This window comes from Phaethon aethereus (genome assembly GCF_964289735.1).
Source record: "Phaethon aethereus genome assembly, chromosome: 16".
Taxonomy (NCBI): Eukaryota; Metazoa; Chordata; class Aves; order Phaethontiformes; family Phaethontidae; genus Phaethon; species Phaethon aethereus.
Window position 1 is genome coordinate 8,849,222 of NC_138592.1, and position 25,405 is coordinate 8,874,626.

At 40.3% G+C, this 25,405-nt stretch overlaps 1 protein-coding gene across 1 annotated transcript in view; it reads left to right on the top strand.

Moving 5' to 3' along the window:
* Window positions 1-3,349: 3,349 nt before the first annotated feature.
* RIPOR3 (RIPOR family member 3) overlaps window positions 3,350-25,405 on the top strand; it is a gene marked incomplete at both ends in the record, with an annotated part of 32,297 nt that continues 10,241 nt past the window's right edge. Inside the window, 11 exons of the mRNA XM_082007435.1 lie at window positions 3,350-3,450; window positions 7,380-7,526; window positions 11,708-11,786; window positions 12,545-12,568; window positions 12,700-12,753; window positions 13,496-13,645; window positions 14,270-14,333; window positions 14,743-14,786; window positions 15,462-15,587; window positions 17,685-17,830; window positions 24,794-24,923. Of these exons, the coding sequence (XP_081863561.1) occupies window positions 3,350-3,450; window positions 7,380-7,526; window positions 11,708-11,786; window positions 12,545-12,568; window positions 12,700-12,753; window positions 13,496-13,645; window positions 14,270-14,333; window positions 14,743-14,786; window positions 15,462-15,587; window positions 17,685-17,830; window positions 24,794-24,923 (1,065 nt within the window). The remainder of the gene's footprint in view (window positions 3,451-7,379; window positions 7,527-11,707; window positions 11,787-12,544; window positions 12,569-12,699; window positions 12,754-13,495; window positions 13,646-14,269; window positions 14,334-14,742; window positions 14,787-15,461; window positions 15,588-17,684; window positions 17,831-24,793; window positions 24,924-25,405) is intronic.

Consider the following 25,405-nt stretch of genomic DNA (forward strand, 5'->3'; position numbering starts at 1 on the left):
TGGGTACTTGGTAACGCTGAAGGTTAAATGCTAATAGTTTATTATAGCAAATCATTGGCTCATCATTGAAATAGGGACAAACATACTCCTTTAATTTGAAAAAAAACCCTTTTGATTTATATTAAAAATAGATTTTTGAGACCTGAATTCTCACTCTTACAAAAAATTGCACGTATTAAAATGTTTGAGTAGATTAGTAGCTGGCAGCTTGGAGACTGTTTAAGACTTATAAGCTTTATAAGAATTTTTCAAGACTCCTTGTCTTTTCCAGTAGTTTGGTGTTTCTAACGTCCCTGGCAATAGAATTCTTCAGCTTGGACTGATATTTTTGCGCTGTACGTACGCCAGCCCCCAGCTAGCTACCATATTCACATTCGGTGCTTTTTGGGAAGATTAAAAGTAAGGAAGTATCTCTGCTTCCCAGGGTATAATCCTTGTATTTATGAGATTTGGAGTCACTGGCCTACACAGCAGAGGTTACAGGTTGGAAGACAGTTTTGAACTCAGCTTTGTTGGGAGTCTTTATCTGATTTATTTCTAGCCTAAAGGGAGAGTTGAATTTGAGATGTGTCCAGATGTTTTTTCTCAGGGGCAGCTGTAATGTAGCTCAGCACTTTTATACAGACACTCTGGCTAGCAAAACCCTCTGTATAAACAACTGCAAATAAAATGTTGTCTTGACATCCTACTTCTGGTCTTCTACTCAGAAGTGTGAAATGAGCTGTAAGATTTCCAGGTTGCTACAAAAAATACATCTGCAGGTGTGTACCAAGAGGTATTTGACTTTGTTGACATTATTTCAAAGTAAGAAAGATAACCCTTTTAATGGTGCTTTCCTAACAGTATTTAGATTCTTTTCATTCTTATAAGGAGGAACTGTGAAAATGTGCTTGTGAATTGCTTTTGAATGTAGCTACGCATTACAGCAGAACATGACACGGTCAGTGGCCTTGAGGACTGAGCTTTGTGCAGTTAAAAAAAACAAACAACCCAAGAGAATTTTTAAATGCTTATGGCTATGCGCAAGTGAGGTCCAATTCATCTCTCATTTCTACTAATTTGCAACAGTGTACCTTCTTGAAGTGCATAATTATATTCAATTTATAAAAACACATGTGGCAACAGAATCCAGTCTAGGCAATTTAAGCAATTTATTTTGTTCACCAACTGAGTTTTGGAGGTCTGTACATTTCCAACTGAAGTCTTCACATCTAGAGTTCAGTACCACAGATTTTTACTTCAGGAGTCTTCTCATCATTTTCCACTTTCTGTTCCCTGTCAAGGGTTTGCCTCTGTTTCCTATCTATATGCTTCAAAGGCTTTCAGTGTCATGCCATGCAGGCTTTAGGAGCCCTATAAAATTAGATAAGGTTTTTCCTGCACTTTCTTCTTCCCTTTTACGCATGAACTAACTTTCCCAGGTTAGAGAGCTGAAGAATAGATCCTGGGAATCTGGCTTAACCTTGATGAGGGATGTGGTCAATAACCATGAGGCTATTCCTTTTATTTCTTCCTTTAAGAGCTTGTTATGCAATGACATTTTTCAGTAACTTGCATGGTTTTTTTCCCCTCTAATGATCCTTTTGATGGCGTGACTGTTCACAGACTTACAAGCATCTGAAAACTAGAGGAAAGAATGGAAAATATTTTGAAACTTCAGCTGTGATGCAAGTACAATCTCTGATTAAGGGTGTTAAGGAGGCATCCTTTCAAAGCAAGAGAACGTAAGTGCTGTACAATTTGTTTAAAAGGTGATTAAGATGTACCTAAGTTTTTCCATGCAACAGATTTCTGCTGGTACTACTGAAGCTATGGAGTCATGTGGACTTCAGTGCACTGAGATGCAAAATACCTAGCCATGCCCCACACCTTGTTCGACAAACTGAGTAGCTTGCAAAGCAGGTAGCTTTTTGGCTCAAATTTATCTTTTTCGCATCTTGTTCTAACATTTTTTGCCTGTTTTTCACAGATGTATTCGTGAGCTTGGCACCGCCTGCAGACCAGGCAAAGAAATGGGATTCTTAGACTTCAGCCCAAAGAACTACCTGAGTGGCTTCTAATGAAATAGTCAGGTCTCATTGCAGGATCTCTGCTTGTGGAGATCTATGACATCTTTTGTTACTGCTTTGGTAGATAATGATAGCTAAAGCATAGTCACTTACAGTAATTCCCTGTACTTGTAGACTAGTCCAGAATTAGCAAAACACTCTCAAATCTCACCCCTCTCGGGAAGTATAGTTCAGTCGTTCAGTTCTTCATATGCAGTCTGGAAGAGCATTGAGTTAGATTGCTCTCCAAGTTAGTGGCAGAGCCAGGAAAAGAGTCTTATCCTGACATTTCTAGGCTTCTAGTCTGACTAATTGTAGCCATGCTGATGGGATAATGTGAGGCATAGGGGTTGAGTGTGGATGTTTCTTTCCAGTGTCTACTCTGATAGATTAAGAGCTCACTGTTCTTCAGACTATGTTCTGTAATGTAGGACAGACTTTTGCATGGAGCATGTAGAGCTCTTTATTGGATTTTATACTTCTCTCTACAAATAGATACTCCAGCTTTTTGTTTTACTCAGTTGTGGTGTTTACATTACACCAGCTTGAGCGGGGAAAGAAGGGAATTTTTCTGTATATTAACTGTCTGGGTGATTTTCTACAGCTGCTTTGAAGGATATGTCTGTTACTTACATTGTAACTTGGATTCTGTAGACATATGGCAGAGAACACAATTCTCCAGAAAGCAAAAGAGTTTCACTGATGGAAAACAGAAGAGAGCAATCCAAAAAAAATCCTGCCAGAGGAGGAGCATGAACCTCAAATTTACTGTTGAAATCAGACTTCTGCCTTGGGCTTAAGTACCACACTTAGCCAATTCTACCATTGACTTAAGTGTGGCTCTGCACCGATGCAAGGAACTGCTTTTTGGACTTGACTAAGTCTGGAGCTTAAGTATTATTCTGGCATCCATAGTGATTTGGAAATACACCGGTTGGCTTGAACTCCTTAAGCAGCGGGACAATTACAGGGTTTTTAAAAAATAAGAAATATAGAGAGCCTGTGAATTGAGGCCATTCTGGCTTTTACATATTGTGTTTGTAAAATCAATCACAAATTGAAGAGGGCATTTTGTTTTAGACTATTCAGTCCCTTATTAATTGTATTGTGGAGGGCAACAGAGGAAACGTGTATAGCAGACAAGTCTTTTTTTCCTATTTAATCTACTGTTTGTTGTTCTGACATTCTACTTCCATGCAGCTCAGCACTTGCAGCAGCACAGGCCTAAACTGCCAAGAAGGTTTTGACTCACCTGTTTTTCTATTTATTTCAGAAGCCGATAGACTTACTGACTGGCAATCATGTCGGTCAAACTCACATTTGTCTCGCCTGGTGATGGGGGTGGTATCAGCAGGAGTTGTTCCTTCACTGGATTCAGCACTGTGCAAAGCAGAAGATTAGCGTAAGTAACACAAAAAGTAAAGCACTCGATCATTTGAGCAAGAGACATTAGGTACTGTGAATGTATTTTTTAACCTAAGGCATCTATGTGTAGAGGTTGTTCCTAGTTTTTATCTTAAAACTATTGAGTGTTGTCATGGTTCACTGATAAATAGCTATACTTCAAACCACACTATCTTACTGCTATCCACACTGTACTTCAGAGATTGCTGGATTTCAGAGGTTATGTATCAGACTGTTAATAGTGCCCATTTCTTCTAGAAAAGTGAAGGGTTGCAGCCTAGTAGTAACTGATGTTTTCTGACTAAAACCTTTTGAATAATTATGGTTATTAAAAATCTCATAGACCTTTAAAAAGATGGGGATGTTAATCATGAATCCTGGCTCAATATGTAAATGAACCCAACTCAAGCTCTCCCGGAGTTACTTAAGCAGAGCAGCATTACATGAGAGCAAGGGCTGCTTTCTGGCAATGCCACAAATGAGAGGAAAGGAGGAATACAAACAAGCCAAGAAGGCCACTGCAAATTCACTGCTATCAGTAACAGGTCTATAGTATAGCCAAGGTTGCAGTCCAGTCTTCAGTAGAGCTCCATAATTACTAAACCATCCAGCACTTTTTGCTTATCATACACTGTTGTGTAGCACTGCTCTATGTAGATAACTGTGCAGATTTTTCACTAGAAGTGCTCTTGTTGTTTTTCTGAATTTAGTGATCCCTGTATAGCCTGTCGAGTGCTTTTAGAAGATATGATATATAAATGGAAAATTAATATGATCCCTGACTGCCAATGCATGCTAGAATAATAACAAAGTGAATGATTTAGCAGTATCATATAGAAGTATTGGAAAGTATGCCTCTAGAAGTATTGTACTCAAAAAAATCCTATTGTGTATCAGTAAAATACATGACTCATGTCATAAAACACCTTTTCAAAGAACCAAATGACTGAATTAACCTTTTAGTTAAACACAGCATGGTTAGAAAAATGAAGCAAAATGAGCAAAAACGAAATCCCAGCATGATTGTGATGTAATCAGGAAATCTTCACATTTGAATAAATTAATTTGTTGTGGAAGCTGAAAAATAGTATTACACCTAGCAAAGATCAGATATTGCTAAGTTCTTGAGAAAAACACTGTCAATGAATTATGTAAACAGACTTGAGCTCAAGTACCTGGTAGGAGTTCTAGCAGGGAAAAGATCTGCTAGGAAAAGTGTTGAACAGCTGTTTCTCCAACAAAGGCACAGTCCCGCAGGGTAAGAATGCTCCAAACAGAAGAGTTCATATATCTCTTCAGATTATTCTGTTACTTTTAGGTGCAAAGGTTTTCTAACCAAATGCCTCTCTCTATGCATTTTTTTATGATGCTGCTTTTCATTACTTAAGAGTTTAGACAGACAGTTTTGTTCAGGAATCACCACAATAAGGAAAATTTGTGTACTGGATACTCAGTCACAGCCCAGTGAACACCCAAGATCCTTCCCCAGTATAGTGAAGAAATGTTTTAATCACCCTTTCCTAACTTATCTCTCCCTCAGGCACTGTTGCAAAACACAGCAGGAGATTGCAGGGGCCACATGCAAGGTCTATCCAAAGGATGACACACAAATCAGGTCCACATGGAGATTCTTAAGCAGATGCTAAATATATTTTTGCATTTCTTTAGCAACTTCCTTTTGAGGCTCTCAGTCAGACACACTATTTCATGTTTCCTCACAATGGTCTCCACAGGAAGTAAATATTATTACTGTTATCTATAAAGTGAGAAATCTGATACTTAAATTATTAGGTTCACAAGCGAAAGCAGCAACATAGCATCTAGCTTTTAGCTACTGTCCCTAAAGGCCCATGTCAGCCACTTAACTTTTCTATGAAATGTATGAAAATGGGATTCTTAATATCAGTGCACTGAGTAAGTATGGGCTGCATCAGTCAGTAGGAGACATTGAGGAAAATAGTGAGTTTTAAATCCCAACCTATTTGTATGCAGTGCAATGCATTCATTCAACTGAAGGGAAATGATTTCCTGAATTTAGGGTTTGCTGTCCAAAACTCTGAAGGTAAATATCAAAGTCCTTTCCAAAAATAAAACCCAGGAGTAATTTGGGCTTTTTAATTTCAAAAGATATGAGATAATTCTGTCTTCCTTATGGTATCTTGCTAATTAGAGTACTCATCTAAAGCATGGAACTGGATGCTATTTCCTTCTTTGCATGAAAGAATTTTAAGTGATGGTCCTTCTAAGAGACTCTTTCAACTGCTGTTATTGGCTAGACTGTCCCTTCCAGTGTAATTCCTGTTGAAACCCTCTCACTTTGCATGGAATACTGAAATATTAATTATCTGAAGAAAGAAAACAATATTAATGTAAGTTTCTAATTTAACAGTTATGTTCCTCATTATAGGTAGCCTGAACTCCAGATGGTTTTGTTAATTAATACTTTACATTAAACCATCATAAAAAACTAAGATAATCATTAGGGTGAAGAAACTAAATATCCAGTAATGTTTGGCAACACCCAATTTTATCAGATTTTTTTGCAGATTTTATGTTAAAAAATGGAGTTAAGTGGAAATCTAGCACCAGGATAATTAAAGGAATTACTCAAAGGTTTCTATAATAGGACTGGGAACAGCTCTCAGGTGTGCAGGGCCTAGGATGTAATCACCAAGCTCAATAATCTCCTTAAGCCTTCAGTCACATGCCTAGAACTTAAAACAGCCAGTGGCTAAATGTTAAGCCTATTGAAGTTCATCATTTCTCCAGGTGAGCTGAATTTAGGACAGGGATTGTAGAGAAGGCAGAAAGCTTCTCTGCAAGCAACCAGTTGGTTTGACTTGGTGGAATAGGAAACTTCTTTAGGTAATGTTATTTTAGAGGCTTGACTTATGGGGAGTTTTAACAAAACTATATAAAAACAACTAAGACTTAGAGGAGTATATAGATAGAGGTAAGCCAGGTGAAAATCTGACAATGTGAAAGAACCATTTGCAGAGAGTTTATTTTCTGGTTTAAATGTCATAGATCTATAACTAATAGCTAGTGGTGTTCTAACTTTTTAGGTTAGCACAGAAAAATCCTGTGTGGAGAACTTCTGTTAGAAACAATATTTAATTTTGTTTTTGCAGTTGCTTTTAAAAACAACTAAGAGAGATGTTAGATACTGAAAAAAACACTTTGATAACAATATCTTGTGTGCAATCTGGGCTTGGTCATTTGCTTTTCTGAAATGTGGTATGGCTGTAAGTGATCATTTAAATGGTGAATGCAGGCAAAGAAATAGCTATTTCTAAAGGCTTTTTATGTTAGTTTCATCAGTTAGACCTTAAGCAGATCAAAAGTTTGTTGCCTTGTTTTCCTGTATTATGTCCTTGTCCTGCAGCATGGCTTACTTGACTAGTTCTGTAGTTGACCCAACAACTGATATGCACAGAGAAACAAGGCCTCAGCTAGCTGCCATGCATGTCTGTTAAGATAATTGCTAGCACTATGAACATTAACTTGTTATTAACCTGTTATAAAAATGAGCTTTTCCTTTCTTTTTCTCAGTTCCTCCCCTGCCCTTCCAAAAGAAATGGGGACCTGCACAATTTTTCTTTATTTAAAAAGGGTAAAAGAGAACCATGAGTCTTCTTGGAGTCTGTGTCAGGCTTGGAGAAGGAGATGTTTCTTATTGAAATTCTTATTGTTGAAGTCACAAAAAATTTGCAGCTTTTCTGCACTAGGTATTTAGTCCTGGGCCTTAGCTTTCTAATGTTGTCTGTGAAAGTATTCTCAGTGTGTCCAAGAGCTCTGCTCTTCTGAGTAAAGGTATATGGGATTGGACATATAACTTGTAGCATGCAAGTGTTGTGGGTGAGGCATCTCTCTTCTCCCAAGTGATGGGTTTTGCATCTTTCCTATATTTCTTTTCTCTTTCTACAGAAAGTCTCTCAGCAGAAGTTCAGTGAGATCAAGAATGTCACTGAAATCCCCCAAGGCTTATAATTCCCTGCAGAAGGGGGCAGTCATCTGGGATCCAAAGCCACTGCAGGTGAAGAAAATTTTTGAAGCTTTGAAGAAAGGACTTAAGTAAGGACTTTTAAAATATTGTAATTTGCCTTGCCTAGTCATGCTGCTTAAGTCTGTATATCACTGTTCTCTGTCTCCACTTGGCATCTCTAAGCATGTGTAGTGACTTTCCCAGACACTGGCTTGGGACCTTGTAAAACAAGTTTCATTCACTCTCAGACAGTCTGCTTGCAAACAAAGTGCTCTGATAGTTTTGTTTATTCCTAGTTTGTATGCTTCTCTAAAGTCAGTGACAGGTAGAACTCTGCTGAGAGATTCTTCATCCCTTGGGGAGCAGCTAAGCTCCCTGGAGGAAGGAAGGCTTTCAGAGTGTGCAGGGTGGCAGACAGGAAGTCCGCAGATCAAGGACAGACTTGGATAGGGATGGGACAGCCAGACCTGGGGGGTGATTGTCAGAAGGTTTCTGGGGAAGGAGCTGTGTGGAGTTTGCTTTGACTTAAAAGGCTGACTTAAAACCAAGTCTGAAAGCGAGGGTGTGCCCTGCAAATCCACAGTGGGGAGGCTGGTTCATAAACCATTTCTATTCTCTCTATGCTAATTAGAGAACACTTAAAGAGTTAGATACTCTAGTGGGATTTGTTTGGGTTTTGTTGTTGTTGTTTCATTTTAATAGAATTAAACTCTGGAGTTTAAAAGTAGTCTTTCATCTCTGGGTGGCTACTTGTAAGGGAAAGGTCTAAGCAGATCCACCTGAAAATTCCGCTGAGTTGAGGTGATGAAACAGATCTGTAGTATAACTCTATCTTCTTATGGCAATGTAAATAATATTATCTTGCTTTAAACGTAGCACTATTTCAGAGTCTTTATTATGGTCGACTGCATAGTCAATGTTGCATCAGTACAGACTTGAGTGTTCCCCAGGGCTCAGTTCTGGGGCCGGTCTTGTTCAATATCTTTATTGATGATCTGGATGAGGGAATTGAGTGCTCCCTCAGTAAGTTTGCAGATGACACCAAGCTGGGTGGGAGTGTTGTTCTGCTGGAGGGTAGGAGGGCTCTGCAGAGGGATCTGGACAGGCTGGATCGATGGGCAGAGGCCAACTGTATGATGTTTAATAAGGCCAAGTGCAGGGTCCTGCACTTCAGCCACAACAACCCCATGCAACGCTACAGGCTTGGGGAGGAGTGGCTGGAGAGCAGCCCGGCGGAAAGAGACCTGGGGGTGCTGGTTGACAGCCGGCTGAATATGAGCCAGCAGTGTGCCCAGGTGGCCAAGGCCAACAGCGTCCTGGCCTGTATCAGGAATAGTGTGGCCAGCAGGAGTAGGGAAGTGATTGTGCCCCTGTACTCGGCACTGGTGAGGCCACACCTTGAATACTGTGTTCAGTTTTGGGCCCCTCACTACAAGAAGGACGTTGAGGTGCTGGAGCGTGTCCAGAGAAGGGCAACGAAGCTGGTGAGGGGTCTGGAGCACAAGTCTTATGGGGAGCGGCTGAGGGAACTGGGGTTGTTCAGTCTGGAGAAGAGGACACTGAGAGGAGACCTTATCGCTCTCTACAACTACCTGAAAGGGGGTTGTGGCGACGAGGGTGTTGGTCTCTTCTCCCAAGTAACTAGTGATAGGACAAGAGGAAATGGCCTCAAGTTGCACCAGGGGAGGTTTAGATTGGATATTAGGAAAAATTTCTTCACTGAGAGGGTGGTCAGGCATGGGAACAGGCTGCCCAGGGAGGTGGTGGAGTTGCCATCTCTGGAAGTGTTCAAAAAACGTGTGGATGTGGCGCTTCAGGACATGGTTGAGGGGACATGGTGGCGCTGGATTAATGGTTGGACTTGATGATCTTGAAGGTCCTTTCCAACCTAGTGATTCTGTGAAAAGGCTAGAGACCACTTTAGTCCATTGTTTCCATCTAGCAGATGTGGGGTGTATGCAGCAGACATAATAAGAGATCAAAGGATGGGCTGGCAATCTGAATTTATGGTGTTCTGGCTTTTGAGGAAGCTGTCAGCTCATAGAAACACTGATACTACTCAATGCTGAAATGGCAAACTAAACATGGATGAGCTGGCTTTCTTGGTAGTATAGAGGAGAAAGGAAGTGGTGGTAAGTTTGCCTCCATCGGTGATCGAAACTAATCAACCTTTAGCTGAGTTCTCAAATCTTTTTATATAAAAATACGCATCTTAAATTATTGCAGTTGATGTTGATGGGTCTAGCCTAATATCATAGGAACTTCATTTAAACCCTGAAGCTACTTTTGGAAGAGAAAATACTTTTCCTTCGATTTGTAAACCCCGTAACTCTTTCTGCTGGCATCCTACTAACAGTTCTTTCACGTATGTTGCTGCTGTCCTCAGAATTTTGCCACTGTATTAATTCTGATCATAGTTTGTTTTCTTAAGCAAAGAACATGAAAAGCACTGTAATAATACACTGTAAACTCAGATGTGTCACATTTTTACTCCAATAAAAGACTATAAAGCCTTAGCCCTAAAAATATCAGTCAATGTCTTATTAGTGGATTTAGATTTAAAACAAATAATGAAACCAAATGTTTTTGCAGAGTTTAAAATTTATCAGAGCTTAGGGAGGAGAAACCATGAAGTGGATCAGAATTTGTTCCCAGTTCTGCAGGGAATGCCATGTGATCAGACTCCTGCCAAAACTGAGTAGCTAACTAATTGACTAAAGTAGCCTGCAGAAAACAACTGTATCAAATAGCAATGCAAAGTCCAAATTTTAAGTAGATGCAGACTAAGTCTACTTGGTGCTGGAGTGACTTGAATTTTTAGTACAGAACATGTTTTACGTGCCTGTTTCATTATAGCTGTAGCAAATAACTTTATTCTGTTAACCATCTGGGTACCATTCCACCAAGCTGGCAATTCTAACATGCTTAAGACTAAAAGTGGTGAAGCCCTTCTAAAAGGAAAGTGAACTCTTTTCTGCCACTGGCCTTGGCTACTTCTGCACTGAGCTGTTAATAGGCAGGTGTAAAGAGCAGACAGATGAATGCTGGAGCCACTGGCTGTCTTGGAGGAACTGGTTTTGTAATACTAAGAAAATTAAATACATCAAAGCAGATGTGAAGAAGTGCAGCTGTCTAAAAAGAAGTTATTTTGACTGCTCAGAGACTGTGTCTTATAATGTAGTGTTTACCAGGTGACTCTTGATCCCTTTTAACCATAAGAGGAACAAGTTAACTAAGTCTGCTCTGTACTAAAAGCAAAGTTGGAAGAAAATGGTCTCAACAGAAATAGTTTAAGGCCCTGGGGGAACTCCTAAGGGACAACCCTTGCATGCAACCAACTCTATAGAAAGCAAATGGCACCAAGTGCTTCACACCTTGCGAAATAGTTCCCATTCTGGAAAAAGTAATGGCTACATTAAGAAATTGTCTAGCATACTAAAAGGTGGTATTCAGCTCTGTTTGCTAAAACACTGAATGACGTACTATGAGCTTGGTTTTGTAGTGCAAGTGTTTCATGTTGCAATTCTTTGACTTTATAAGATGGAGCTGTTTGAATTCTTAGTCCTCAGTAACTGTAAGAAGAGACTTGCTCAATAAATGAGCTGATCTTCTACCATACAGAAAAGGTTTCAGAATGCCAAACAGGAATAGAGAAATCTGAAAAGGAGATCTGTGAGTTCGGTTATGTGTGTGTTAGAACTTGCTATTCTCCTACATACCTCCTTTCCTCTTGCCTTTATTAGTGCTTCCAGCTCTGCTGCCTTGTTTTGTTTTGCCTCACATTCCCATAAAAGCCTATCTTTCACTTGAATGATCTGTTTTAGATGAAGGGAAACAAGAAATAGCAAATGTCTGAGTGCAGTGTGTGCATGTGTATATGTACCTACCTTATGCCACAGTGGTGGCCTTCTTGAATTGCACTGTACCACTCCACATCTTGGAGGGGTAAAAAGGGTTCAGGAGGATTCCTAATGTGCAGCATCTTATAATATTAGGTAACAGTAACCAGCATGTTCTGGCGCTCATCGTGTATGGAGGCTCCTCTAGGAGTGACTTTGCATTTAGGACAAATATTTGTCTATGGAAACCACCCTTTCTCATCTGTTGACCCATGTACCTCTGTGAAGCCATTCACATCTCTTCAGAGTAAAATAAGAGAAGCCTTCTAGAGAAGGCAGTTGCTTTGTAACATTCTGATGAAAAATTCTTTGGGGAGGTGTTATAATGAATGTATCATAAGAATGTAACACTGAGTTTTCTTCCTCTCCAGTGAATACTTGGAAGCACATCAGGCTGAATTGGATTATCTCTCTGGTAGACACAAAGATACAAAAAGGAACTCCAGATTGGTAAAATGCTTTTAATGTTAAATGCTTAAATCACTTTGTTTCTAAAGCTACAAAGTAGATGCACTGTAACATCTGGGTCTCTCAGGGTTTTCCAGTTAAGGCACTGAGGTGGTATCCAGAAAGTGATCGCAATCAGAAATTTACCAAGCAAGTTAGCTCTAGATCTGAGAATTAAAGTTGGGATTTCTCATTTTAAATATCCAGTAGTGTTCTTCAGATAGCGTTCCTTTACTGGGATGTTATCTCCTTGTGTCTTGTTTAGCAATCAGTGTTTGTACCTGACTGGACAGAAATGGTGGTAAAGATTGGGCTTTGTTTTCTGTAGTTGGTGAATGTGTTCTTCTAACCTAGATTCTATTGTGTTCACAACTCCCTAGAAGTACCTTCAGCAACAGTGCTAATGAAAAGACAACTCACAGATACAACTTTGACTTTCATTTGGGAAATAATAGCTAGACTAAAAAAAAAATTAAAATCAGAAACTTCCACGTACTACGACCAATGTCCAAGTCCTTTTTATAGCTGGTGGTGAGACTTTTACTGTCTTAGTTCAAGCATCTGTGAAAACAAACCAACCAGCCATGCACAGAAAATGAAACTATTTCTAAAAATGTTGGACTGTCTCCTTGTAGTAAACAGTGCATCTTAATTTAGTGTGACTTAAGATATGCCTAGTGAGTCTTGCAGTAAATATGAAAGTATTGTTAATGTGTGCAAATACAAGCTCTGCTGTTCAGCCTGTGCTATTTCTCTTTTAGGCTTTCTACTATGACCTGGATAAGGTAAGAGCTGTCAGGATGAGAAGAAATGTTGCAGATAGAGAAAAATTGACGATATGTCTACTGTCTTACGTAAAGGCATGTTTAGGAAATAATTTCTCAAGTGCCCCCCCTGTCTTTCTTCTCTTCAAAAGCAAATCCGCTCTGTGGAGAGATACATCAGAAAACTGGAGTTTCACATAAGTAAGGTAAGGAGTTTTATATTTTGTATGTGTAAGGCTTACACTGCTAAATAAGCAAACTATCTAAATAGAAAATACTTTGATTATGATTCATCTGAAGGGGAATAATGCTGGGTACTTTCTGAAAGCTGTAATCACTCTCTTTACAGGAGGGGGTTTTTATTTATTTATTTATTTATTTTCCTGAATGGTTCTATTCAGGCTGAATGTTGGGTGCAACCCAATCTGAGTTTGCCTGTGAAACCAGTTTGCATACTCTGCCAGTTTATTCAGAAAATTCTGCTGTGGGAAGACTTACGTGTTCTCCCCCTTCCTTCCCACAAGGGGCCAAACGGGCAGTTCCGTAGATGCATGTCTGCTGTCTGCTTACAAAAAAATGAAATCTCTCCTCTGACAAAGCTGAAGGTGTAGGTGTTTTAATCTCTATTGAGGGAATAAATTTCCGGCTCCCCAAGTGATTTTTCCCTGAACAAAGTTTTAGTCTACTCCTTGTCTTCTAGTCTGACAATAGCAGAGTGAATTGTTTCTCAATATCCCATTCTTTCTTGCAGGAATGTCTACAAACTGTTGCACTCTAATCAGCCTATAAATTGCAGGAGTTGCAGCATTCTGCAACACTATGATAGTGGAATTTGTTTGGGGTTTGGTTTTTTGCCAGGAAAGACTGCTGATGTTTCTTTCCAGAACTTATTAAAACTATGCCAGGGTAATTCTTGTTCATTCTTCCCCCACCTCCCAAATCTTAAAGGTAGAAGAACTCTATGAAGCTTACTGTATCCAGTGCAGACTACGAGATGGGGCTGCTAACATGAAACATGCCTTTTCCTTGTCTCCTTCTACCAAAGCCTCCCGAGAGAGCCTAGTGGAGCTTTACAAGAATGTACAAGAGTGCACAGAGGTAGGAAATATTGTACACATATAATGAAGACCTGACTGTCCCTTAGCAAAAAAATGTATCAGGACTTGCTGCTGGTTTGGTTTGTTTGTTTTTTTTGTTTGTTTGTGTTTTAATGGTACGGGTTAACAACTTAACCTGTAAATGAAATACAGGTACATAATGTGAACTGAAGCTTGTGAGATAAATACCTTACAGGCAAAGCTCTTGAATTCTATGCCCTACTCAACTTGGTCTCATGCATTCATGTGAAAAATCCTTTGCATTTCTGCTTTAATACTGGGGTCCGTTATAACTTCTACAGGTAGTAGTGGGATGAGAATTGAATAATGAATAAGCGATGCTAGTTTTACAAAACAAGCAGTGGAAGGTAGCTGACAGTGAACTGCTCGAGCAGCTCCACTCTTCTGTGGAACTTCATCACAATTTTCTGTCTTAAAAGTAGTATGAATGGACTCTGTATCAGTCTCCCCTAGGGAAAATGTTAGTGTGTGTCCCATAAAAAACAAAACAAAAAAACCCCACAAACAACAAGAGCCAAAGTCCTTTAAATAAAATGGCATGTAAGGGAAGGTAGCTACTCTGTGCTGCTTTTCAGTCACAGTGATTGTTCGGTCTGTCTTCTAGGACATGTGCTTTATAGAAGGGGCACTGGAGGTCCATTTGGGAGAGTTTCATTTGAAGATGAAAGGTATGTTGTTTGCTTGTTTCCTTCAAGACTCATCAGTTGATTTTGGGTTTCCTATGTAGCAATCTGATCCACTGGGAATGGATCAGATTTATTTATTCAATGTCAGTTGCTTCCACTGTCTTTCTGGATGAGACCCTGAACAGAATTTTGGCAAACTTCTGTTTGCTTCAGTGCTATAAAACAGATCTGCAATGATATTTTATATTTGAGTACAAAAGCTGACAAGCTTTCTTTCCTCAGCTCAATTCGAGTTTGTCCTTCTAAGAGTGTTTTGGGCTGGTGGCATACCTTCTGCACAGAGTTGAGCACAAAGAGTTGTTAGCTAGATAGTCACTTTATTTATTGCAAGCTGAGGCTTTGGGGGACATTAAAACTTTACAAGTATTCGGAGTTTTCATTCTCTTTTCAGGGTTGGTGGGCTTTGCACGTCTCTGTCCAGGGGACCAGTATGAGGTACAGTATACAGCAGTTCATTTTGTCCTTTGTTTTACTGCTGTGAGTTTGCAGTAGAGGACCAGGAGAGCAAGGGTGCAACATGTAGAAGGCAAGTGGGAAACAGCCTATGATAAAACTGTGCACTGCTCTGATAAGAACAGTGCTTTGGCACATTCACTAGTTACTCTGCCCTCCAAGACTGAAGAGGGAAAGATGTGATTAAAGTGTCATGGGAGGGTTTAAAACATGGCAGTGATTTGCTATCAAAACCAACATGTCAGGTCTTTGTCTTCAAAGTTGCCCTGGAATCAAGTATCAGTTGCTGCCTGTTTCTTGGAAGATTGCCCTTGGCATGATTTGAATGCATCTTGGCATCTTACAAGGTTGCTGTCCTACTTCTAACAGTTCCAAATTAATTCCAGTGTGCCTCGTATTTCAGTACCACTACACTTGCTATACAACGTAGTTTTGCAGTTCTTCGAGAATGGATGGGATGTGTCATTTGATACTGAGTTAAGATGTTAAAACCTGCAACCTGAATTCCTGCCTCCAATCTTGTAGCTTTATCCAAGTTCCTAAATGTATTGTCATCAAAGGAATGGCTTTGCCTCTGCACTACTGAACAGTGTGAGGTCTACGGACTGAAGGGAACATTCTGGGATATGTTGACCCCTTTTTTTTGGTGGTTTTTAGGTGTTTGTGCGACTGGGGCGCCAAAAATGGAGGTTGAAAGGCAAGATTGAGAGTGATGACAGCCAAACGTGGGATGAGGAAGAAAAGATTTTTATACCGAATCTCCATGAGAAGTTTGAAATCAAGGTGTGGTGTATAATGGTTGGATTGGAATCAGTGGGTTAACAGAACTTCTGCCATACTGCTTACTTCTTAAGCTACCAAGTGTTTGTCAAAATATTCAAGTAGCTTTCTTTTTCCTAGCCATGTAAAAATGGCAGTTAATCAGTATTCTGCCTACTGAGCAGACGTCTACTTCTGTTTTTCCTTTGCTCCTGGCAGTCATACTGTATTTAGTGCATCTGCTTTCCCATGTTCTGGAGTCTGGTGTATGTGGTTGTTTTGGGTTTTTTGGTTTGTTTTTTAAAAAATCCTAGATCAATATCTGGGATTTTCTAGGGTAAATTCTAGATGTGGAGGCAAAAAGGTGTGTATGTATATATTATTTATATCACCCATGTGGAATATTAAGTACCTGGAGTTCTGTTCTCTATTGAAAGAGAGAAGTATGCATATGGAAAACATATTATTGCACATGTGTATGTTTTGAATGTGTAGTTCAAATGTCCCTTATCTGGGTGCACTGCAGATTTTTTTGTCGTGTTTTACTCCAGAGATGCTCCATATCTGCGATAAACCAATGGCATTTATATGCTGGTACAAACTGTCTGTATTTATTTAGAGTTCTGCCTTTTTTTAAGTGCCTTGGAAGAGGCCCTATGTTTAACTGTAAGGGACCAGTGCTAGCGGCCTGTGACATGTAGATGACACATTGTGGGTACCCCTTGGGGGAAGTTTGTAGTCTTCACTGTCCCTTGTGCAGCTGCCACTGGCATTGGTTCTGCCACTTACCTAGCAGGTGGGGCTAATCCTTAAACAGCATTTCCACTGTAGTCTGGCATCTTTTGTGGGCTGGACTCTGCAGCATGACTGCTGTCAGCCTAAAAGGAGCTGAGATCGAAGGCTGTGCTGGATCCTATTCTACTAGGAAACTGTGCCAGTGCAGGGTTTCAAGTTTTGGCAGCTGTCTTAAAGCAGCTATTGCAATGTTCCCCTCCTGTCTGGCAGCAAGAGCTGGGTTACGTAGAGAGGCTCTTTGGCATCTTGCCAGCACAGCCTGTGAAAATGTGCTTATAATACATTTTTTTTGCTGCCACTGCACAATGAAGATCAGGTGAGATGCTAATTCAGATCCCTCTTTTCCCATAATAGCTGTAAAAACTTGTATTGCTTTGTATGACAATGGTAGTTTTACTCTTTCTGTCAGTTTATGAAAGTCTACTGACTAATGTTCTCCACACCCTCTTTCCACTTTGTACTTTGCCCAGTACAAATACATAGCAGGTTTAAAAAAAATAAATTGAGAAGTGCCAAAGAGTGTTCCAAGAAGAGCCTAGCAACATAACTTTTGCTAGCTCTTAAAGGAGATGTAGGCATGTAACTAATTCCTGAAGCAGACTTTAAGCACTTGTGCTAAACTGATGCTTTATGCACTTCTAGAACAATTTGATCTTCAATTGGAAGTATTTTTTTATAGCAAGGACTTGATTAGATTTTTTTTTTTTTTAAGTAGCTGAAGAAGCAAAGTGCCAGCCTGGTTCAAACACAGGCCTGTAACTGCATTGATAACAAACTTGGAGCCACCTGCAGAGCTAGAGGAAAGAACTGGCACTTACAAGTTCTGATTTTAGTCTACAGCTGAGTGCAGGACAGTAAGAAAGGTCACAGTGGATACAGACAGTTGTGCTTCCAGATCCTTTAGGCAACTGAGAGCTGAAAGAGTCTAGTGTAGGTAGGCTAACGTACTTCTCTGTAATACATATTTTTATAACAGTGTTGTTCTAATATGTAGACAAGCTAGACTCTGTACAATAAATGACAACTACTTGTATGCGTACCAGAGCTAGAATTTCCAAATTTCACACTAATTTTTCTTAAAATCATAGTCCACCAAATTCTGTTGTCAGAAGTGCCGTACAGCTCTGTCCCTCCCCAACTCACAGAACTCCTTTTCTCTTTGCTAGCCGTCCATGGTATATTCCGTGTGGGGATGTTGGCTTACAACAACTTAGGAGCCCAGAATTGAGGGTCTCGGAGCAGACCTGAGCTTGAGGTGTTCTCCTTGCCAGGCACATGACTTAGGATTGTCTGGTAAGATGAAAATGGATATGTTTGTCCCTGCAGGTGACAGAGCTGCGAGGACTGGCCACTATTCTAGTTGGTGTCGTGACATGCGACAGCATAAACTTCTTTACAACCAAGCCTCAGGCAATTATTGTGGATATAACTGAACTGGGCACCATCAAGCTACAGTTGGAGGTCCTCTGGAAGTAAGTACAGCTTCAGATGAAAAAAGCTGGAGCTAAACGTTTGAAATAAATTAAAGGCTCCTAAGTATATCACTTAGTAGCATTCAATGTCATAGTCCTCTTTCTATTTGCAGAGCAGGTGCAGGATAGATAGCAGCCACATGCTTCCTCACAGCAACCCCAGCTACTGTGCCTGATCTGTGACTCTGTGGGACCAGTCCTCAGGAAGGGGTGGGGGAAAGGGGCAGAAGCTATTTCTGTGACCCTTCAGTTCTTTGTGTTGATGTTACCAGAGCCATGGCTAGCAGCATGATCTGACTAGTGGGCTCTTACTTAGCTTACTACTCTTCAGAATGACTATTCAAGTCTAACTCCAAGCAATGTATTTACATCTACAAAGCATGAACAATAATCTTAAAGATAATGAAATGAAACTGAAAACAGCAGCTTCTAGGCACAATGAAAAAATATATAGTTGAAATTTTAGGACAATTACCAGGCCACAGTTTGTTAAAAATGAAGCTTTCCCAAAGACTTAGCACCTTCGTATTTGCACTTTGATTACAAGTATCTATAGAAGGCCTGTTTGTGCACTACAGGGAAGCTTGGTTACAGATGCACTTTTAAAATAACTGAGTATATTCATGGTGCTTGTGATTTGTTAAATTGTTTTATATTTTATATTTGTTAATTGATTTTTTTTTTGTAGTGGCTTACTAATGTTATTAAAAGCAAATGCTCACTTTTGTGGATGCTGCGCTGGAACTTCTTCCTCACTCTAGACATAACACCATAGATTTTTGAGATAGTACTGTTATTTCTGCTATATGGGACTGTTGGTCCATACTGAGAGTTTTGCCTGCAACAAATCAAAACTTGTAAACCTGTTTCCATTTACTACTGTCCAGGGGTTAAATCTAGCCATCTTAGTGAAGTGCCCAATTAAACAACAGGCACTCTTCACTTCTACTTTTGTATATGGCTTACTGCAGTCCTCGGTTCTTCCCACCCCAACATGGCAAAGAAGCATTTGAACTCACCTCCATGATAAGAACCTTCTTGAAAGGCCACTCTGTGATGACTTGTAGATCTAGGCTCTCTCCAGGAAAAACAGAAGCTGAACAATGTTTAGATCAGGAAGGGCAGGGAGCTGTGCCTTGCAGGCCAGACTCACCTATAACTCAGCCTTATACAACTCTTCTTCTCGGCCATGCTGGTTTCTTATTTTCTTTAAAATTAACCCAAAATAAAAAACGCTTGTATGTGGTGAATGTGTGGTCTGCCAAATGTGCCCAAGAGCCAAACAGATCTTTCAGTAAAAGAGAAGTTTCCCTGCCCTTAGGGTAAAGTAACCAAATGAATTTTACGATCAGACTTGCTTTTTCAGGTCTTAATACTCTGTTTATACTTTTAATTACCTTTGGAAGCATCGTTTGACTTAAACCTTGCCACAGTCTTTTAAGCCACCAACAGGAGAAATGCCACAAAGGTTTTCTGTTGCAATTCCTGTTCGAGTGTTGATAAACAGTTTTCAGGTTGCATTTCTGGGGTTGGGGAAAAAAAAGCTTTATTGATCAACATGCTATTTTCTGAATGTCTTTTGTGTATGCTGTGGTTCTTGAAATTTAGTGTTGCATTGTACACGCAGTTGTGCCAAAACATGGGTCTTGGCAACAGCATCTGAAAAGTATTTTCAAACATACACGTTGCTCCAAGTCAATGAGAAATAAACTCACACAGCAGAGTTTTGCCTGCACCTGTTTATGACACTTTTTCCTCCTGGGATCTAACAATGGGCATCAGTATATGTTTTGTTTTGGTGAGGTGCTGCAGTTGCTCTGAGAATTTTGAGGCCTCTGTTTCTTATTTGAGAAGCTGAGCCACTAATTAGTTGCGTAACAAAGCCTCATTCCACAAGCTTGCTGTGATCTTGCATTATATGCCCTATGAAACTTCCTCTTACTCATGCCTAGTTATGTATGTATTCCCATTTGAATCTGAAAGCAGAGACATTCATGGCAGTTATTGAAAACTGTGGGGATAGTGCAAGTTGCATTGTATATATTTTTTTAAAAGTAGCTCTTAAAATGACAGTCTTTTAAGTGAAGGCCAATTGAAATATTCTATTGTTTTGACATGCTTGCCTTAGTATTGGGGAAGGAAGGAGAGAAGAGGGGAGTAGAAGGATATACGAACTCTTACAGATCCCCAGCAAAGTCCGATGCCTTTATTTGTCATCTCTCACCCTGCAACACATGCCGCCAGAACTTGCATTGGCTTTAATCTGGATGTAAAATGGTCAAAAGCTCTAGACACAGTTTCAGAGCAGAAAGGACTGGAGGCAGAACTCTGCTCGTGGAGATGCTTTTCTTATAAGGGAATTCCCTTTTCCCTGACTTCAAGCCTAACATTTTAAGAAGCTTTGCTTGTGCAGTGAAGGAGACATACTTTCTTTACTGAAGTGGGTATAAAATCTGTTTTTGCCCTAATATGGGAAGTGCTGTATTGAGAGATGACACATTCATAGTGGAGTCTGGAAGAAATCACTTCTACTCTCTTATTAACCCACACAAATGGATCTAACAGATTCACTTCATTTACTTTTGCTGGATCTACTTGTTTGCCTTTCCTCACTGTAAATAACTTGCATAAATAATTATGCGCATAACTTGTTCTTCTAAAAGGACTGTATGAGGAAAACACCTTCCTATTCCAGGATATTGCATAGTTTCTCAGATAATAGCCTAAATCTCCAATGCAAATTATATTTGTGACTAAATTTTCTAGAAAAATACAATTCAAATTATGTTGATGCTTGATTATTGCAGTAGCTCACAGCTTGGAGTGCAGCTTTTGACTGGCAAGAGGAGAACTTCTATGGCATTTGGGACAACCACCACCCAGCTTTTAGAGGTGGCAACAGGGGAGCAGGGTTGGCGGTGATGCATTTTCTTTGGGAGTTAATCCTCATTTGGAATTTTTCAGTGTATGAGAAAACTCCAGCTGTGTGTCTTTGCTGTCTTTAAGTTTTGTGAAATGTGCTGGTATCCTACCAAGTGGATTCTTCAGAGCACTTCTGCACAGAACTAGCAGGCTCATCCTCTGACAGCCTGTTTACTGAAGTTGTTTATAGAAAAGAGAAGTTGTGTGGTGATAACTCAGGGTCTTTCTATTTTCAAGGATAGAGCACTCAACAGCTGCTTTTTTCTTTGATTTAAGGATAACTAAACAAATGTAGCTGGTTTGCCCAAACTTCCCTGAGAGGCAAGCTTTCAATCTAGATCTGCTTTGTGCAAAATCCAAATGTAGATCACTCTTCCACTTCTAAATGTATATTTTCTTTAAACGGGCCACTAGTCTTCTGGACTCTAACAAAAGTTCCTTCACCGCCTTTATAGATTATGCCATGAGTGTGAATGAGCTTGGGCCTGTTGCAGAACGGCTTTGTTGGCCAGTTTGGCAGAAGACTTTGTTTTTTTTGCCAACCTAAACAGCAGTTTGAATTCTGTCTCACATGAAGGACAAAGAAAAAGCCTGTATTCTCTTTTGAGAACTTCAGTTAGCACCCCGTACGGGGTTCTAAGGGTACCAGCCATCCAGAACCACTCTTGTAATTTCTGCCTGCTTTGAGCATGTGCTGGCCTGGCTTGCCAGGGTTTGTGGAGTAGGAGGAAAAAAAAACCTTAATGGACAATAAAAAAGGGAAGCCTCTGGGGTTTTTTTTTTTGATACATACCTATTGACAGGCCTGCTCTTGCAAATGAAAACTTACATGAATAGATAGTTACTCATGCAGGTAGCTTTAGGCAGTAGTCCATCAGTGCATCGCTGTGCTTTTGGTGGAAGTGATGTTTCATAGTACAGCTTATCACAAGACTAAGCTAAGCTTGGAACTGGTGCTTATTATGCTTCAGTGGGTAGGAGAAACCTGACAACAATCACACTTAAGATTGCATGGGCATCTTCACCTGTGTTCAATAGGGGAAACAAAGGAAATCTTATGATTAACAGTGAGTCCAATCCAGTTGACCAGAATTGGGGTTTTTTTTGTGTTAATGCAACTCTGGATTCACAGGCTTAGTAGTGGGATTCAGACAGGTCTATCCACCAAGAGCCCTTCTGGCCTGGTGGTATTTGATACATGGAGCGACTGGACAGAAGGGGAGTAATTAGGGCACAGTATTGGCAGTGGGAGAAAGGGATACAGATCCTCTGGGGCTGAAGACTGAATTGAGTTCAACTCTTACGTGCTCTGCCTGATAACTTATGCTTCTCTGAGGACATAAACCAGGAAGTGTCCTCCTTACATACCCAACAGAAAAATGCAGCAGGGTGAGGAAGATGGTAGAAATCTCAAGTATTTCATCCCTCCACAGGTTTGGTGGTTATGACAAAATAATATCTTGCTGAGAATCCACCCAGTGCTCTCAAGGCTGAGGCATCTCTGAATGTGTGTGGATGAAAAGCTTCTGATGTCATGGGACGTTCAATCTAGGAAACATGAGCTCTGATGAATTATAAACCCCCTCAAGGTCAGGCTGGGCATGTGTGTTTTGGACCTGAACACTGAAGTCCTGCAACGGTGCTCAGGCAAGCTAAAGGAGAGTGATGTGCCACGTTTACATTTGCCTTAATGATGGCATTGTAGTGTTGTGCATTTAATGCCAAAATTGTAATTAGTCACAACCAAAGGCCAACGTGTTTGGCAATATAGAGATAGAATGGAGACAACAAAGATGTTCAGAGAAGTGGGGCCACGTCTATTTTTTTTAATAGAATTTTTCAGTCTTGAAAAGGTGTTGACGGATAATAGTGTACAGGCTTATAGACATTTGCTGTGGGGAATGTGGAGAGGAAATGATTAGCCACCGTTTCTCTTGGTACAGCCACAGAGACAACCCCCCTGCTTCAAGTCAAGGTACTTGTTCCACAATGTAAAGTTAAATAACGAAACTTCTGCATACTTTTGACCTACACGGGGATTTTGTGTGTATTATTTTAGGAAATGACTAGACAAACTAAGGAAAAGCATGTGACAATTAAAGGCAATAGTCTTCTTGCAGTGTCTGGTGCATGACAGATGTTAAGCTATGGATTGCCTCAAATTTGAACATGTGACTAGGCAAAACCTGTTATATTTGACTTATTTCTTAGGCTTTTCCGTGAATACCCTCTACTGGGTTCTGTCAATGTCAAGGTGCTGGAGAGATGAGTTCATAGATCTGTCCCAGTATGATGTTTTGTTTGCTGTACAAATGTGGAACAAGATGACAGATCATGCCCAAAGAGCTTACAATCAAGAGATAATATATGCTTTAGAGCAGACTTCATTCTTTCCTTCACCCTTTGCTTTGCTGTCCTCTCTTAACTTGTTATCGTGCAGTGACAGGGAGCGTCTGCTTGTTTGGAGGGCAGCTGAATTGCTGTGTTTTGCTAGAGGGTTTTAGTAATTGTCAAAGAGGCAAAACAGATTTAGCTTGTTATTCCTGTCCCTTTCCTCCAAAGTGTCATTTTGCATTACTGCATTGCTATATTAAAAGCTAAAAATGAAAAATCTGAGGAATGGATCCCTGCGACTTTTCTTAAGAAATGCCATGGATGGGAGTAATTTGCTTCCATCAGTAAACATAGCAGGCTTTGGCTAAAAGGCCCTTACTGGCAGAAACCTGATATATTTTTTCCAATAGTGAGACAATGCAGATCGTTGTTCATGTGACTCCATGGAATTGGCCTGTTTGATGAACCCTAGCTGGGTGCCACTGGTTAATTTAGCCAATTAACCTGTATTAGGTGAGCTCACAGAGTGTTACAGCCATGCTGAGGAAGACAGTGGTGTGTTGCACTGCAGGATGCTGTTGAGAATTCCTGTGCAACATGAGAATCTAGAGAGAATTGGAGCTCTGTTTTTTAACTTTTGCCAGAGAGCAGAACATAATTTCCCTGTAAGTGCTTAGTCCTAATTACTGTTTGGATCTTTTCAGACTTCTAGGGGTTCTATACTGTACAGCTAAATGCAGCTGGCTTTATCCTACTGTTTGGTTGTTATATTCATATCTATGAGATCACATGCTTGTTATAAACAATTCACTTTTATCAAAACGCCAATGCTTAAGTGGAAAAACAAACTTTCTTTTGGTGCCACAAGGTATATCAGTGGGGAACAAAAGTAACATGCAGGAAAAACAAGCTTGCTTTACTTAATTTTAAATATGTTTTCTGTCTCCTGGTTAGCTGAGTTGCACTTTGGTAGACAGTTCATCCAAGTTTCCTTAGGCTGCTTTGTAAAGGAGTTGGGAAATTAATGGCTGTGATGTAGTAGGTCCTTAGGAAGTCTTTAGAGCAGGGCTTGACAAACTCTTGTAGACCATAGCCAGTGTCCTCTGGGGCTATAACTGGACTCATCCATGACTGTATGCACCACATAACTTGCCATATACCACTGCATAAGCTTCCTCTGCCAGCCAAAGGAGTTGTTTGTTAATATTTGAAGGATAATGAAGGTTTTTTTAGCGGCTTTTCCAGGTGGTGTGTGCTCTGCAGGAGGGAAATTAATGACAGGTTTCCCTTATTAACTTGTGTTATACTTCCTTCCTATCTGGTATGGTGCGTGTCCTGCTAGCTGCCCAGTGGCTGTCAGCAAGCAGCCTATTCGGTGCTTGCCAGCACAGTGTCTGTGTAGGACGCTGCAGAAGGACGGGGAGCACTTCAGACTTTTGGCCTGCTGGTGTCTTCTTCCAAAGACTGCGGCACAGGCCCCCGTCTAAAGGGTGTTGAGAATTCTGTGTAAAATATGCAACCTGTTCGCCTACCTCTCTCTCTGCGGTGCCATCAAAGATAGTGATCAGAGAGGCAGTCTCTCCTTCATTTTATTCTGTGTTGTTTACTAAATGTCACAGTTCAAACCCTAGTGGCTGTTCCTGCTGCTAAACATTTCAGTGCTTTCTGGTCTTACTGACACCTAGGCCTTTGTGTCTTCTGCTACAGCCCCTTTGACACAGAGAACCTGTTTTTGTCACCTGGAACCACTGCCAAGTTTTCTGTGGGTAGCAGGAAGAGCTCGTTGTACAACTGGACCCCACCAAATACTCCCAGCTTCAGAGAGAAATACTACCTGGTAAGTATGTCGAGGAAAGCGAAATGCAAAGCACAGACCTAGGACTCAATTTTTGGATTAGATTAGGCTATTGAAGAACACATTCAGAAATGTGAAAATGTAGTACTTCAGGGCCTTTGCAGTTTATTTTGTGGCTTTATTTTTATCTTTTAACCCCTATTCTTTAGACTTCCATTTTAGATTTTGTAAAAGGAAAAAAACTCAAAACAACCCTGCCAAATATTCCTCTCGGCAGACAGAATGGTAGGGGTGTGGGCATCTGCTCAAATAGTCTATAGTGGGAATCAAGCTAGGAACCAATCTGTCTCAGTAGCCATGGAGCAGAATGGAGTCTTAGAGGTGCTCTGTGAAATAAGCCTTCCTATTCCTCGTCCCCACTTTTTGCCAAGTGTAACCCAGGAAAATAGAAAACTCTGTCCTCCTCCTCATTCATTTAAGAGGGTTCTGTTTTCATGGTTGTTTTATATGATCCTGTTAATTCT